This window comes from Barbus barbus (assembly GCF_936440315.1).
Source record: "Barbus barbus genome assembly, chromosome: 28".
Lineage (NCBI taxonomy): Eukaryota > Metazoa > Chordata > Actinopteri > Cypriniformes > Cyprinidae > Barbus > Barbus barbus.
In genome coordinates this window covers 24,255,662-24,272,350 of record NC_136756.1, presented here as the reverse complement: position 1 = coordinate 24,272,350, position 16,689 = coordinate 24,255,662, and the positions used below count along the sequence as shown (strand labels likewise).

The window sequence follows — 16,689 nt, the reverse complement described above, 5'->3', positions numbered from 1 at the left end:
ATTTTTCAAACTATCTTCTTTTGTTTTCCACAGAAGAAAAATTCATACAGGATTGAACGACATTAAAATGATTACAAAATTTCATTTTTGGGCATACTGTCCCTTTAAAAAGACAAATAATCAGACATAAAAATAGTTAGACTGTGTTTATTTTTGGAATGAGAGGATAAAAGAAAGCAAAGAGATCTAATAGTGCAGTAAGATCTGACACAAGAATGCTAAAATGTCTCCAAGTAACCCTGATATGTCTACACACAGATTATGCAGTAATCTGCAACATGTGGCCATTGACAATGTGTTTGCTCAGAGAGTCAACAAAGCCAGAGTCGATGTGTAAATTTGCCCACACAGCTGTTATTCAGTGTAGTTTCCCTCCACGCACAAGACAGCCGCCACGGCAGGATTATCTGTGTAAATCAACTCAGGTTTAGCACCGAGCGTGAGGGTGCAAACAATCTGCGTCTTTCCAGGGCACATCTGGTGACCGATCGACACCACATTCGGGATACTCTGCGACATACTTGGGAAGAGAGATTAGAGCAATCACAAGCATAAAAATATCCATTCTATACCATCGGTGTTTAGAAGGGTGAATTTTAGGCCCTCTTTCAGGTGGTGAGGTATGAGTGTAGCCAAAGTTAATCTCCATCAGAGATGCTTTGGGAATTTAGCCAGACGCTTGATTGCACAATAATCGGATAGAGGATTTGTCCAGCTGGACTGACACTACGCATGAGGCCCGGAGACGGAGTGCTGCCTCTGACGGGGTGCTAATTCACACATTTAGACTGTGTGGATAAAAGACAGGATGCCGTGGAGGGGGCGGACCAGACATTGCTCATTCGATGACATCATTCTCTCAGCGGCTCACACAGTGACAACGGGTGCATAGCTGGACTGTGAACAGAGTCTGAATCAAAATCGTTTTTCAAGAGGCAAATGTACTACAAAGGCATAGTGATTCAAGAGTGATGGATTTAGTTGTAAGAGTAAAAAGTAGGAGTTCGTGATTTTCAAATTGAGCGTGAAAGAAAGGATACAGTTCTGTGAAGCTTGCAGTTCTTTTGCTGTAACCTGTAGGAAGGGTATAAAAATGTCACGGACCACAAATAGTGGTAAACCATTATGGGTCGCCCTTTTCAGCTTGAGATAAACCTGTCCCTCGATCTTTCAGATTGCGTCTAAGGCAATTGCTGTGGTTTTCTATGCAATTTAGGGATGAAGTCTGAACATATTTTTTAAGCACTAGGCATCATATACACCCACTTTGTGAACAGTTACAGAGGAAAAACTGGGTATCATTCATTAAACAAAAATAATGATCACACACTACTAGACTTTCAAGTCCTTGAGATGAAAACAATATAGGCATCATTGCACAGGCTGCTCTGTGCCAGCTCAAAAATCAGTGTAAAGATACAATGCCACATTAAAACCAGACTTAGGGTATATTCACACCTGTCTTGTTTGGTCAGCAATCGCACTCGGGTGTGGAGTTTGTTTACAATTCCTCGTTCACTTGCAAAAAGGGCAGTGTGAACGCGAACCACACTAAACAAAAAAACAAAAAATCAACATTGTATTTGGTCCGGACAAAAGCAAGTGAACTAGCGGACTTTCCTGGTGTGAATATACCCTTAATTAAACCTACTCTGATCCATCCCAGTCCATAGTATCAAAGTATACAGTTGTAATTCCTGTATAAATACATTTATGCCATCTTTGAGCAGCATTAAACAGATACTTAAATGCCACTTCAGAATCATATCCTTGCTACATTTGCAGTGAAAAGTTTGGCATTTGTGTTCTAAAGTCGCCTCAAATAGTCTGTGACCATAATACACTACGTGATTTTCTATGAAATCTGTCAAATCAAATTTGCAGACTGGCTCTGATTTTTGCCAACTATAGCGTAAACTTGTCCAGATTATAAATCAGGGCAAAACTTTGGGCAAAATTTGTGTATTTTTGTTCATTTCTACCATTAACCAAAGCAAATGCTAAACAAATTGCTAAAATTAAAAGAGCACTTTTCACAAAATATTTACTCATAAATCATTAGCATGATTTCTGAAGGATCTTGTGACACTGAAGACTGGATTAATGATGCTGAAAATTCAGATTTCCAAGTTCCATCACAGGAATAAATTACATTTTAAAATATATTAAAACAGAAAACTAAATTGTAAAAAATATTTTATATCATTACTGTTTTCACTGATTTTTGGATAAAAAAAAATGTAGCCTTGGTGAGCATAATAGACTTATTTCCAAAAAAAAAAAAAGAAAAACTTACCAACCCTAAACATTTAAATGGTATTCTAATCTATTATAAATAATATAATATGAAATCATTTTTTAAACTAATAGAAAATGTACAATATTCTCTGACACAATTCCTTGGTGAAAAGCATTGACTCTTTTGAAATAAACATTCAGAGCACACAGCTACACTAGCTATTCACTGTCAATTATTTACCAAAAATCACAATTGGCCACAATTCCTGCAAATTTCCTGTTTTTTTCTATATTGCACCACATGAAACTTTCTGTCCTCATCTGCTATTCATACAATAACCTGACACAAGGGCGTGTATTTCGTGCATACTGATTTCATGCATACGGGGGAGTTGTGGCCTAATGGTTAGAGAGTCGGACTTGTAATCCAAAGGTTGTGGGTTCGAATCTCGGGCCGGCAGGGATTGTAGGTGGGGGGAGTGAATGTCCAGCGCTCTCTCCACCCTCAATACCACGACTGAGGTGCCCTTGAGCAAGGCACTGAACCCTCAACTGCTCCCCGGGCGCCGCAGCACAAATGGCTGCCCACTGCTCCGGGTGTGTGTTCACGGTGTGTGTGTGTTCACTGCTGTGTGTGTGCACGTTGGATGGGTTAAATGCAGAGCACGAATTCCGAGTATGGGTCACCATACTTGGCAGTATGTCACTTCACTTCACATTACTGAATATTTTTCCATGGCGACCTGAGACGGCTTACTGAGCAGAAGAAACTAGAGATGAGTTGTAGGAGAAGGGTGTAGTCATGTCCTTCCCTGTCAGCACTTTCTTCTCAGATCGATAAAAGCTGACTGTTCATCCACTGATCAGCCTGCTCTGCATTCAGATGTTGAGCGTGAGGGAGGGAGGGATGAGGGGCCAGGCACTTTAAACTGAGGAGACCTTCTGGCATTCACAAGATCAAACTTGCTCCATGTGAAAATAGCTCCCTGTGCCTGCAGCCACAGTGTGTTTTAAAGCAGCAGTGTTAAAGAGAAGTGGTCCATGCTTGCTTACGGTTACAACTTCGGGGATTTAATAGTGTGAGACGTCCTTGACAGGAAGCGTCTCGCCTGTGACTCTCAGCAGTTGTAGGTGAATCATTTATTGCTACTGTAATATTTTCGAAGCAATAGAGGCTACATGGAAAAATGATAGCACACAATATTATATAATAGCATGTGATAAAAACTACAAGACCTCATGCAGGCCTATACAAAAAAAGAAAAAAAAAAGATCTAGATTATTTATTTTTCTTTATATATATATATGTATAGAAATGACAGCTCTATATATATATATTATATATGTTATATATTATGAGTTGTCATTTCTCCATGTAACCTATGTATAAAATTAAACATACAAATATAAAATACAAAAAAGCAAGTTCTTGTTACACATATGAATTTACAGATTTAATTTTTCTGTTTATTTTAATATTTTTGTATCTAGGCAACAATGGTAAAAAATTAATAATAGAAAAAATGCATAATAATATATAACATCATTAACCTAAATATACAATACATGTACTAAAAAACTATATATGTATAGTTATATATAGTTTTTTGCATCTCAAAAAATTTGAATATCGTGAAAAAGTTCTTTTTTTTTTACTTATTTCAAAAAGTGAAACTGTCATATATTTTAGATTCATTACATGTAAAGTAAAACATTTTAAAAGGTTTTTTTTGTTTTGTTTTAATTTTGATGAGTTCATTAAGTTCAATCAACAAAGGATTTGAAAAATAGAAAAGTTCAAGTTCTTTAAAGTATGTTCATTTGTGCACTCAGTACTTGGTCGGGGCTCCTTTAGCACAAACTCCAGCATCAGTGGAAGCGATCAGCCTGTGGCACTGCTGAGGCACTATTCAGCCTTCAGCTCGTCTGGATTGTTGGACTGTTTTTTATCTTTCTCTTGAAAATATCCCATAGATTCCATATGGGGCTCAGGTCAGGGATGTTGGCTGGCCAATCAAGCACCGTAATATTATGGTCAGCAAAGCACTTGGAAGTGGTTTTGGCACTGTGGGCAGGTGCAAATGTCCTGCTGGAAAAGGAAATCAGCATCTCTATAAAGCTTGTCAGCAGATGGAAGCATAAAGTGCTCCAAAATCTTCTGGTAGACGGCTGCATTGACTTTGGACTTGATAAAACACAATGGACCAACAACAGCAGATGACATGGCAGCCCAAATCATCACTGACTTCGGAAACTTCACACTGGACTGAACAAACAGCTTGGATTCTGTGCCTCTCCAGTCTTCCTCCAGACTCCAGGCCTTGATTTCCAAGTGAAATGCAAAATTTACTTTTACCTGAAAAGAGGACTTTGGACCACTGAGCAACAGTCCAGTTATTTTTCTCCTTAGCCCAGGTAAGATCCTTCTGACGTTGTCTCTGGTTCAGAAGTGGCTTGGTAGCCCTTTTCCTGAAGACGTCTGAGCGTGGTGACTCTTGATGCACTGACTCCAGCTTCAGTCCACTCCTTGTGAAGCTCTCCCAAGTGTTTGAATCAGCTTTGCTTGACAGTATTCTCAAACTTGCGGTCATCACCAACTTCTTCCTTCCAGTCAACTTTGCACTTAATACACTTTGATACAGCACTCTGTGAACAGCCACACCTTTCAGCAATTACCCTCTTTGTGGAAGGTGTCAATGATTGTCTTCTTGACCACTGCCATGTCCTCTTACCCATTACTGTGGTTTCAAAGAACAAGAGATACCTGGAATTTATACTGTAGGGATGATCATTTATAACTCAAATATAAATATTCTAATATTTTGAGATACTGGATTTTTGACTTTCATGAGGTCTAATCATCAAAATTAAAACAAAAAAACTTTTGAAATGTTTTACATGTAATGAATCTAAAATATATGAAAGTTTCACTTTTTGAAATAAGTTCAAGAACTTTTTCACAATATTCAAATTTTTTGAGATGCAGCTGTGTGTGTATATATATACAGTATATATATATATATATATATATATATATATATATATATATATATGTATGTATGTATGTATATGTATATGCAATGCGCATTACATATATGCACTGTCATACACAATCAAATATGTGGGCATGCCTATTAAAAAAAAATACAACAACTTGCAATTTTGCCAAAATATATCAAACATGCAGAAGCAAAAGTAACATTGTGTGAATGAGTTTTGAATCCTACGGATTTATTTTCTGCACAATTTTGTTGTAGGTACAAGCACAATAGGTTTATTTTAATTTAACGAGGCATACAAAGCATATATTTGATATAGTGTGTCTGGCACTCTGTTAAGCCTGTTGAACTGTTTACAATCAGCGTTCTTTTTTTCTTCACATTGAAAGCAAGTTAATTGATCCACATAAGCCCTCTAGATTTGGCAACTTCTCTTTCTTTGGAGAAGCTTTCCGGCTCATTAAAGATTTAGAGGAAATTTCAGTCACTCAGCGCCCACAGGAGATGCCGTTGCATTTTTACTCAGCGCCTTGCTTTTTTTCTTTCCTTCTCTTGCATGATGTTAGCTACCGCTGGAAGCTCTGGTTGTATGTAGCACTAGCTAATGAGGGAGAGAGAGAGTATAAAGGATGGGGAGGGAGGAAGGATCTCAGCTTAGCTAAGCAGAAAGATGACCCATTGCTGCATACAGCACACATCTGAACATAGAACGAGAATCAAAGCCTCCATTGCGTATCATCCTCCTCACACATACTATTTGAATTAAATCACTCTCTTTAGAAGTACAGTCATGTGAGGAATAATCCTATTGGCCTGTTTTAGCAACACATTAACAGCCAGGACTAAATATAGCAGGTAGAGTAACTGCAAAGTCTCGCAATGCACCATGGGAAAACCGAAACATTTGGTCCAGATTTTTTTCTCTAACTGCATTTGGAAAACATCACTCTTACAGTTAGACAATGAATTGTCTGTTTGTCACAGAAAAATCCTTGTAGCTGCTTAGTTTTTGCCATTTCTCATGAATTTTCCATGATTCCAAAGCGCATCCTCCCCCATCCTGCACTCCCAAAGGGGGTCGAGTTTGTCCCCATGTGTCCACGTGCAATAATCCCCCATCTGCCTGTTTTCATGCCGCCTCAGGTCTTGGGGATTCTTCAAATCGTCCTGTAGTAATTTGCATTCCTCATATTGCATTCTTTAGTTGTTTCAAAAACAGCATGCACATTCTTGTATTGTTTACACAATAAGGCCCTGTCCTTTTTGAGTGCATCAAAAAAAGCATAATTTCTCCAGATTAAAATGATTTTTCCAGATTAATTAATGCTTTCAGATTAAAATGTATCTCTCTTATATAGAGCATTAATCACAATTAAAAGACACTTTTTGGCACAGGCTAAAGTATGGTTCATTTGGTTGGTGTGAATGGCGGCTTTAAAGGTGGTTCACGTAAACGGCAGTATTGTACGTTACGAAAGCATTCTGACTTGCATAAGCAAACTGTTATTGATTAGGTATAATTTGCATCTTTGCACTTGCTCAGTCACACTTATCGACTGTAATGCATTTCTCAAAGCTGTCTGTCTCTGAATAAATTGCCTTCTGCAAGCAGCTCGCTTTCACATGCAATGTGTTCTGCAGAAGACAGATGACAGGAGTGCCATTCTGTGCGTGTAGTTTTGATGGTAAATCCATACGGACAAATCCTTCAAACACAGTCAAACTGGCATATGACATTTTTTATTTTGTGGATAATCATACATAGATATTTTAATGAGTACTATACTGAAAAAGTCCTTTAGTTTTCATTTCATAAATCTGGTCATTTTGTTTACATCTCGCAATTCTTTTTTTTCTTTCAGAATTGAGAGTTTATATCTCACAACTGCAAGTTATACAATTTCAATTGTGAGTTTACATCTCACATTTCTGACTTGTGAATTATGTATTCACAATTGTGAGTTTTTATCTCACAATTTGGACTTTTTCAGAATTGTTCCTTCGCAGGGAGTTTGAGTGACAGGATATCTGACCAATCATAACGCAGAATCTGCCATTTTTGTCTGACAAACAAACCAGATAGGAGAATAAGTGGACTTGAACTTGCAAAATTATGTGCATCAACATCTTTCCGCGGTTGAAACAAAATACCTTCTGATGTTCATTCATGTTAATTTCGTGCTATTAGTATTAGTTATTTCATGCTATTAGCTATTAACTGGTAAAGAGGAAGAGATGATTGGTTCACGTGCCACTTGCACTGAGGCACTTCAGTGATCTGTCACAACACATTAAAGAGCCACAAAACGGTATTTTATTGTCTGAATTTATCAAAATAATGACAAAAATTGAAAGCTGAGACATTGTTTAATAGCAAAAGTAACCTGCTCTGTCTTGTCTGTCAGCACGTTGTCAGCTATCTCTTTGCTCCGCAATGTATTTTTCATGATCATGATGTGTGAGAGAGGCATGGCTTGTCAGACATAGCAACAGTAACGGAGGGGGGCGGGACTTTGCAAAGGGTTTATATTTCTTAAGTGCAAGTTATAAGCTTACAATTACAAGTTTACATTTTGAAATCCTGATTTTGCAAGTTTATATTTCTCAATTACACGTTATAAACTCGCAATTACAAGTTTACATCTTGAAATACAGATGTTTTCCCTCAGAATTGCAAGTTATAAACACAGTTGTGAGTTAGCATCTCATAATTCAGACTTTTTTCTCAGTTACAAATTGACACAATCAGAATTGTGAGGAAAAAATCAGAAAAAAAAGTCGCAATTACCTTTTTATTTCGTGGCAGAAATAAACTACCATAATATTAAATAATAAATGGCTCTCAGCTCATTCTGCCTGTTGTGCTCCTCTCCTCCCCCTCTATTTCTGTCTCTTTTTATACGCTTGCGCAGATGTTTAGGGGTCTTTGTGCTGTTTATGATGAGCATGGAGTTGGGGTAGTGGAAAGGGGGTTCACTGAGTTCGGTCTGGACCCAGATGTGTGACAGAGACACATCTCTATGTTCATGACTCTTCCCATGGGCCCATGCATGCCTGAGTGAAAGGGGGACTGGGAATATTCTGGCAGCACCAAAATAATTTCTAATACATAGAAATCAAACTCTCATTCAGTGATCAAACCAAGCATAAAACCGTCTGAAAACACATCTGAAATGCATTTGAAAAGCCCTCCAAATCCATTAAACTTCAGAAACATTACTAATTTGACTAAATAGGCTAAAAATGGTTTGATAATATATTTGCATATTAAAGGCCTGTTCTGGCACTCACTGGGACAGTTGAAACTCTTGTGCAAGTCACTTTCTGGCTGGTATAATTAGGCGACTGTATCCCTCTGAAGCTGTTCAGCACCAGCTGTTATATGACTGGATGTCCAGAGGGAGCTGCCTTCATTGTAATTAACTCACGCCGCAGAAAAAAAAGAGGGCCACCTCTCCAGGTACAAGACTAACGGACGGTCTGGTCTCCACGAGTGTAGTACCTGCTCTTCACAGCTTGTTAACCGTGGTCAGAACATTTCATACTACCAGAGTGACTGCTCCTATGAAACATTGTAACATTTTCTATTTGAGCCCCATTTTTGTTAACAAACTCTCCTGATTCATCTTGTTTATTTTAAGAACACACATCCATCTTTCTTTCTCGGTCAGCCCCTATAAACAGATCCGCAGTGCAATGTGGATTCTCCTAGGCAAGGTTGAAGCATATATTAAACGTGCAATACAAACAGACTTATATACAGACAGGGCAGGAATTCCCATTGAAAGGTGTGTGATGGTAATGAGAAGGTCACACTCAGCGGAAGTCAAAGGCTAATGTTATCAGATTCTGTGACAATTGTAGCGTCTAAATTAGCAAGATTCAGGCTAAATAGTTTGCTGTGGTTCCTAAGGTGACATGGGGTCAGTGAAGTCAGATTATCCACTGGGATAGATCCAAGTGGAAAAACTTCACTGCTATTCCAGGATGCTGGTTCTTGTGCTTCAGTCTGTCCTCAAAAAACACAGCATTACAGTCCTTGTTTATTGTTTTTTTTTGGAACATATTTTAACTTCAAAAGTATTTGAGCCAAATATTTAAACATTTTAATTAAATATTGAATAAATAATTCAATTAAATATTATTGAATTGATTAATTAAAAACTAAATGTTAGTAAAATGTATATGTCAGTCCTTGTCTTGTGTTTCCCCTCCTCCTGTGCCCATATTTGGCCTTCCTGTTCCTGTCCTCGTTTGTCTTCATTAGTTTAATTAGTCCCTAGCCCTGTGTTGTGATTAGTCCACACCTGTTCCTTGTTTTCCCAGTGTTTAATAGCCCTGTGTTTCCTAGCCCCTGTGTCCGGTCATCACGTCAGATGTGTTCGTCTCTCCCCATGATCCCTGTTTGTATGCTGGATTCTAATAAAGATCCTTATAGGAACCTTCACGTCTCCGCACCTCCTTGTATCCCGAGAGGGAACGTGACAGATGACCGGACCTGCAACAACACTATGGCTGAAGACAGGCTTTGGTGTCTGCGGCAGGATGGTCGGGAGTTGGTAGAGTATGTAGAGGAGTTTCTTGAGGTTTCCAACGAGGTGAGCTGGATTGACGCCTCGCTCGGTGTGTGTTTTCGGTTTGGGTTGGACAAAGATGTCATCAGCTGTGATATCCCCACGTCCAGTTTTTCCCTTATCGGGCTGATAAATTATGTCCTCAATGTACATGGCATTGATTTCGAAGTCGAAGAATGTCAAACGGATCTTCGTCCAACCCAACCCGAGAACAACCCGGCCTCACCAGCTCACCGCTCGCCAGGACCCTCCACATACCCTGCCAAATGTTCCGGCCACCCAACTCTTCCCAGCACTGCTGCTGTCCTCAGCCCAGAGCACCCCCGCAACCCCGCGCTTCAAGAGCGCCCTCCTGAGTTCCCGCTGGTTCCGTCCAGCCCTCCTGAGTTCCCGCTGGTTCCGTCCAGCCCTCCTGAGTTCCCGCTGGTTCCGTCCAGCCCTCCTGAGTTCCCGCTGGTCCCGTCCAGCCCTCCTGAGTTCCCGCTGGTTCCGTCCAGCCCTCCTGAGTTCCCGCTGGTTCCGTCCAGCTCTCCTGAGTTCCCGCTGGTTCCGTCCAGCCCTCCTGAGTTCCCGCTGGTTCCGTCCAGCCCTCCTGAGTTCCCGCTGGTTCCGTCCAGCCCTCCTGAGTTCCCGCTGGTTCCGTCCAGCCCTCCTGAGTTCCCGCTGGTTCCGTCCGGCTCTCCTTCGTCTCCGCTGGTTCCATCCAGCCCCGCGCCTCCCGAGCGCCCCCAAGTGTCCGCGCCTCCCGAGCGCCCCCAAGTGTCCGCGCCTCCCGAGCGCCCCCAAGTGTCCGCGCCTCCCGAGCGCCCCCAAGTGTCCGCGCCTCCCGAGCGCCCCCAAGTGTCCGCGCTTCCCGAGCGCCCCCAAGTGTCCGCGCTTCCCGAGCGCCCCCAAGTGTCCGCGCTTCCCGAGCGCCCCCAAGTGTCCGCGCTTCCCGAGCGCCCCCAAGTGTCCGCGCTTCCCGAGCGCCCCCAAGTGTCCGCGCTTCCCGAGCGCCCCCAAGTGCCGGCTCCACGCACGTGCCCTCCAGTGCCGGCTCCACGCACGTGCCCTCCAGTGCCGGCTCCACGCACGTGCCCTCCAGTGCCGGCTCCACGCACGTGCCCTCCAGTGCCGGCTCCACGCCCGTGCCCTCCTGAGTTCCCGCTGGTTCCGTCCAGCCCAGCTCGTCAAAAGCGTCCCCAAGTGGCTGCGCTTCAAGAGCGTTCCCAAGTTTCCGCGCTTCCCGAGCGCCCTCCCGTGCCGGCTCCTCGCACGTGCCCTCCAGTGCCGGCTCCTCGCACGTGCCCTCCCGTGCCGGCTCCTCGCACGTGCCCTCCAGTGCCGGCTCCTCGCACGTGCCCTCCAGTGCCGGCTCCTCGCACGTGCCCTCCCGTGCCGGCTCCTCGCACGTGCCCTCCCGTGCCGGCTCCACGCACGTTCCCGCTGGTTCTGTCCAGCCCCGCGCTGCAAGAGCGCCCGACAGAGTCCGCGCTGCAAGAGCGCCCGACAGAGTCCGCGCTGCAAGAGCGCCCGACAGAGTCCGCGCTGCAAGAGCGCCCGACAGAGTCCGCGCTGCAAGAGCGCCCGACAGAGTCCGCGCTGCAAGAGCGCCCGACAGAGTCCGCGCTGCAAGAGCGCCCGACAGAGTCCGCGCTGCAAGAGCGCCCGACAGAGTCCGCTCCTCTGTGGCTCCCAGGGGGGAGCTTCCCCAAGAAAATTTTGGGGGGGGGTAAGAGGGTCACAGCCTGTGTGGCCGGGCCAAGGGCCAAGGCCACACGACCCGAAAAAAATAGGCCGTGGCTTCCCGAGTCCCCTGACCCGCCCTGGCCTCCCGAGCCCCCTGACCCGCCCTGGCCTCCCGAGCCCCCTGACCCGCCCTGGCCTCCCGAGTCCCCTGACCCGCCCTGGCCTCCCGAGTCTCCAGATCCGCCCTGGCCTCCCGAGTCTCCAGATCCGCCCTGGCCTCCCGAGTCTCCAGATCCGCCATGGCCTCCCGAGTCTCCAGATCCGCCATGGCCTCCCGAGTCTCCAGATCCGCCAGGGCCTCCCGAGTCTCCTGACCCGCCATGGCCTCCCGAGTCCCCTGACCCGCCATGGCCCCTGGAACGGGCACCGCCCTGGAGGCCTCCAGAGCGCCCACCCCCCCCTCCCCATTGGATGGTGTTAGGCGTGAGGACACGCCTTCCGGAGGGGGGCGTAATGTCAGTCCTTGTCTTGTGTTTCCCCTCCTCCTGTGCCCATATTTGGCCTTCCTGTTCCTGTCCTCGTTTGTCTTCATTAGTTTAATTAGTCCCTAGCCCTGTGTTGTGATTAGTCCACACCTGTTCCTTGTTTTCCCAGTGTTTAATAGCCCTGTGTTTCCTAGCCCCTGTGTCCGGTCATCACGTCAGATGTGTTCGTCTCTCCCCATGATCCCTGTTTGTATGCTGGATTCTAATAAAGATCCTTATAGGAACCTTCACGTCTCCGCACCTCCTTGTATCCCGAGAGGGAACGTGACAGTATAACAACCAATTTACAAATATAAATAGTAATATTTTAATATCAAAAGTAATTCAGCCATTACCAACACCATTGATATCAGAAGTCATTTAAATAAATATTGAATTAAAATAAATAATAATTAAATATTAGTAAAATTAATAGAAATCCATTTACATATATGACATTTATGAATAATATTTTAATATCAAAAGTAATTTGGACATCACAAACAGCTTTGATATCAGAAAATATTTAAATAATTATTTAGTTTAATAACTAATATTTAAATTGTAGTTCATTGCATAGCAATCAATTACATGTATTTATTAAAACCAATATTTAAATGTCAAACGTAATTCAGCCATTGCAAACAGCTTTGATAATAGAAGTTATTCAAATAAATAAATAAATATTATCTAACTGCATATTTAATAATTAAATGAGTCAAATTCACAACAATCTGTTTACTAAATTACTAAACAGTTTTGATATCAGAAGTTATTAAAATAAATAGTTATTATTTAACTGAATAATGTATAATTAAATATTAGTCAAATTAACAGCCATCCATTTACACACGTTTATTAATAAAACTATTTTAATATAAAAATCACAAACAACTGATATCAGAAGTAAAAAAATTTTTTTTGACGTAATAATGTTGAAATATGTCATAGCAAACAAGTTTAATATATGATATTTATAAATAGAATACAAAACAAAAATATAAATTGGGTATTCATGAACTGAGCATACATTGAATCGCCCCAAAAAATTTACGTTGATTGATTTAGATTAGCTAGTTCAGACCCTTGAATCCAGGTGTACCCTTGTCCTCTAAATCCATTCATATGTATTCACAATGTGTTCTTGTTCTGATCTGATCACAAGAATGATTAGTCATTGTCTCAAGTTCTGCTGTGAATTCTCCAGTGACGTTAGCCAACACAACCACACATGTCTACCGGAGGAGGCCAAACCATGGTATTGTCTGTTTACTGACACGGGTTCCTGCTGCTAAGCAGTGGGTGATAATTTCTCTTAGAGCCACGCTGTTCTTTAGACGTGATGCCATTCCTGTGAGGATAGCCGAGGTTTAGTCTAAGAACCACCTGTCGCAGCAGTTGGACTGGATTTGTACGAGATGGCGAAAGATGGCAGGATTGAGTCAGAGGGCTGAGTTAGGCTAAGATGCTCCCTGGTTATGGATCAAAGTGCTAAGGTACTCCAGATGGTTGGGACAGGTAGCTCAAATTATTTCTTAATGGAAGCTAATGGTCCATGAAGACACTTGGCCTGAGAAACGTTCAAGTGTGCCGGCTATAAAACAATAACTATCCCTGGACATCGATCTGTCAGTTTTAGAGGCTGCAGTGTGTGCTGAGACTTTTAACTCCTCAAATATTTGTTGTGTGAGGGCTTTTGCTTACTTACAAGGGAATTAAGGGTTCAAGGGTGACCAGATGGCAATCTGTCGGCTAATCTGTACACCTGGTGTGTCAGTAGGGCAAAGGTTCAAACCCTGAAATAACAGTAGCAACGGGAACTTTGGAAAGGGGTCACCTATCTAGACAGACAGATATTAAACATGAACCAAAAAAAAAAAAACTTCTTCAGTATAAATGAGATATACATGGTTATTGCTTATTTTATATATATTAAAAATAAATATTAAAAAAAATGTTGGTATTTTTTTTCTAATTTATATACGCTACCTTTCGGTCAATAACAGTTTTTTTGTTTGTTTTTGAAAGAAGTCTCTTATGCTCACCCAGACTGCATTTATTTGATCAAAAATTTTAAGACAAGGCAATGCAGACACAGACAGGAACACCGGGGAGTAACGAGTTGACCAGACTAAATCAAACTGAACAGGCAGGACTATAAATACACAGACAAACACAGCTGGACAAGAATTAACCAATAATCAAACTAGACGAGGACAGGAAACAAACCAAATATGGACACAAGAGGCGGAAACACATGACACACACTGTGTCAATCATCAGTGTTGAAAACAGCTGTGCTGCTTAATATTTTATGGAAATTGTGATGCATTTTTTGAAGGATTACTGAATAGAAAGTTTAAAAGAAGCATTTATTTGAAATAGAAATGGTTTATAACACTATAAACATATTTACTGTCATTTTTGATGAATTTAATGCATCCTTGTCAAATAAAAATATAAATTTCTTTGAAAAAAAAAAGTCTTACTGATCTCAAAGTTTGGTACAGTAGTGTTTTGCTATAAAATCAAAGAACAAACCCTGTATGTTTTAATATTACATACATGTTTCTTTTTATTATTTTTTCGTTATCCTTCCTTAATTTGGTACCACTCTTTATTTGACCTTTTATCTTCCTTCCTTTTGTCTGTAGGAAAACCCATACCTATGTAGTGACGAATGCGATGCCTCCACCAAAGAACTCGCCCATCCTCCAGAACTGATGCAAGATCGCGAGCGAACCGGACTCATCACGTACTGGCAGACTGTAACATGGGGTCGTTATCCTGAGCCTCTTCTGGCCAACATATCCTTATCCTGGAACAAAAGCCTGGAGTTAACAGATGACATCCAGATAACCTTTGAGTACGGGCGGCCCACAGTAATGGTGCTGGACAAGTCCCTGAATTATGGACGAACCTGGCAGCCTTACCAGTACTACGCTGATGACTGCATGGACGCCTTCGGGATGTTGCCAAAGAGGGTGCAGGATCTGTCGGCCACGAACGTGACTAGAGTCATATGTACCGAGCAATACTCTCGCTGGGTCGGTTCCAAGAATGAGAAGAATGTGCGGTTCGAGGTCCGGGAACGCTTTGCCATATTTGCTGGGACAAAATTGCAAAACATGGACAACTTGTACACACGCATGGAGAGTATGAAAGGCCTCCGAGACTTTTTCACCTTCACAAACCTGCGGCTTCGGCTGCTGAGACCGGCGCTCGGAGGAACATATGTACAAAGAGACAACCTGCTCAAGTACTTTTACGCCATCTCCAATATCGACATACCAGCAAGGTAATGATGCACAACACTGTGTTTTGATAGCTTTTTCTTGTTTAATCGCTTATTTTTCAGGCTTTTCTGTCATATTATTGAGAGAAAAAGTAGAAAATGATAGGAAATTATGGGAGAAAAGATGGAGAAAGGTATCAGAACACAGGAGAGAGTCATATTTTAGGAGTTCAAGTTTGTTTAATCACAGTTCTAAGAAACTAGAAGTTCTAAGAGACCAGGCCTACAGCGCTCTGCTCTTCTAAACCAAAATCACTGGAAGTGCAGAACAAACCCAACCTTCCAGGGTGGTCGTTTCACATAACCTTATGAAATATGAATGCATCAAACCTTCATCTTGGTAGGACTGATAAATTTAGGTCTCATGAAGATATTCTGTAGCTATAATGCCTTGAAGATCTTCCATGCTGACTTGGCACTGAAACTTGGCAATGCTTTAGGTTTCATCAGATATCATTTTTTAATTGTTTTGATAAATATCGCATGCATATCTTAATGCATATCAAAAAAGGCATTCACTTTTGCCGATTTTAGTGCAGCTCGTCCTGGAATTTGTAGGTCAACTAATGCACGAATTAGATATATGTAAAAAAGTTTAACCTGTTAAAGTTCTAGCAGTTAATACCAGATAAGGATAAACTTTGTCACCTTGGCTCTTGAATATTAATTAGGTAAAAATGTTCAACAAGTAGCCACAAAATTTTGATTACTTACTTGCATGTGTGTTCAGTCAGTTGATCACCAATGCTAGATGCTTCTGTCAAGTTATGTGGACAAACATAACAGACCTCTAAAAACATTACAATTATTGCCCAAATAGTGGGAGGGCTATATAATGTTTTCTATGCACCATGCAAATCTACATAAGTGCATATTTTAATATCAGAAAAAAGTGAACCCTGCTGATCCATCTTTATAAATGTCCATAGAGTAGCATCTTGGCATATTTCAAACTAGTTGTTCTATACGTTAAAGTGAGCAGTTGGCACGCACAGCTATGATAAAAATGTCCAGCAGTGAAGGGGGAATCAATGCACGGCCCAAACCTCCGGTAATGCAAACCCTCAATCAATACTTATTCTGGTATGTCAGAGAGGAAATTGTTTTAACGGCGACAGGGAATGGGATGGGTTAAGTAGACAAATGGACAAGCAGAAAGCGGCCTATCAGAGCACTGACTGATGTTCCAGTGTTTCACAATGAGAGGAGCGCTGGAGTGGAAATGCTAAGCTAATACCCAGCAGAAAATCGTCCTGGTATATTTTATTCATTCCACTATATTCGGATGCGTTTCAGCAGCATTTGAATAATAAAAATGGCACGGCCTCCCTGATGGCCTGCCCTGCGAATACTCGTCTAAATAGAGTCCGCGGGGTTGGTGGGTGTTGGGC

The 16,689-nt window shown here is 41.9% G+C and overlaps 1 protein-coding gene across 2 annotated transcripts in view; it reads left to right on the top strand.

The window, feature by feature from the left end:
- Positions 1-16,689, top strand: part of LOC306848313 (netrin-G2-like) — a 69,929-nt gene that overhangs the window by 2,942 nt on the left and 50,298 nt on the right. For both annotated transcript variants that reach the window (XM_079382779.1, XM_079382780.1), the window contains exon 3: positions 14,658-15,301. In XM_079382779.1, coding sequence (XP_079238905.1) covers positions 14,658-15,301 — 644 coding nt within the window. The remainder of the gene's footprint in view (positions 1-14,657; positions 15,302-16,689) is intronic.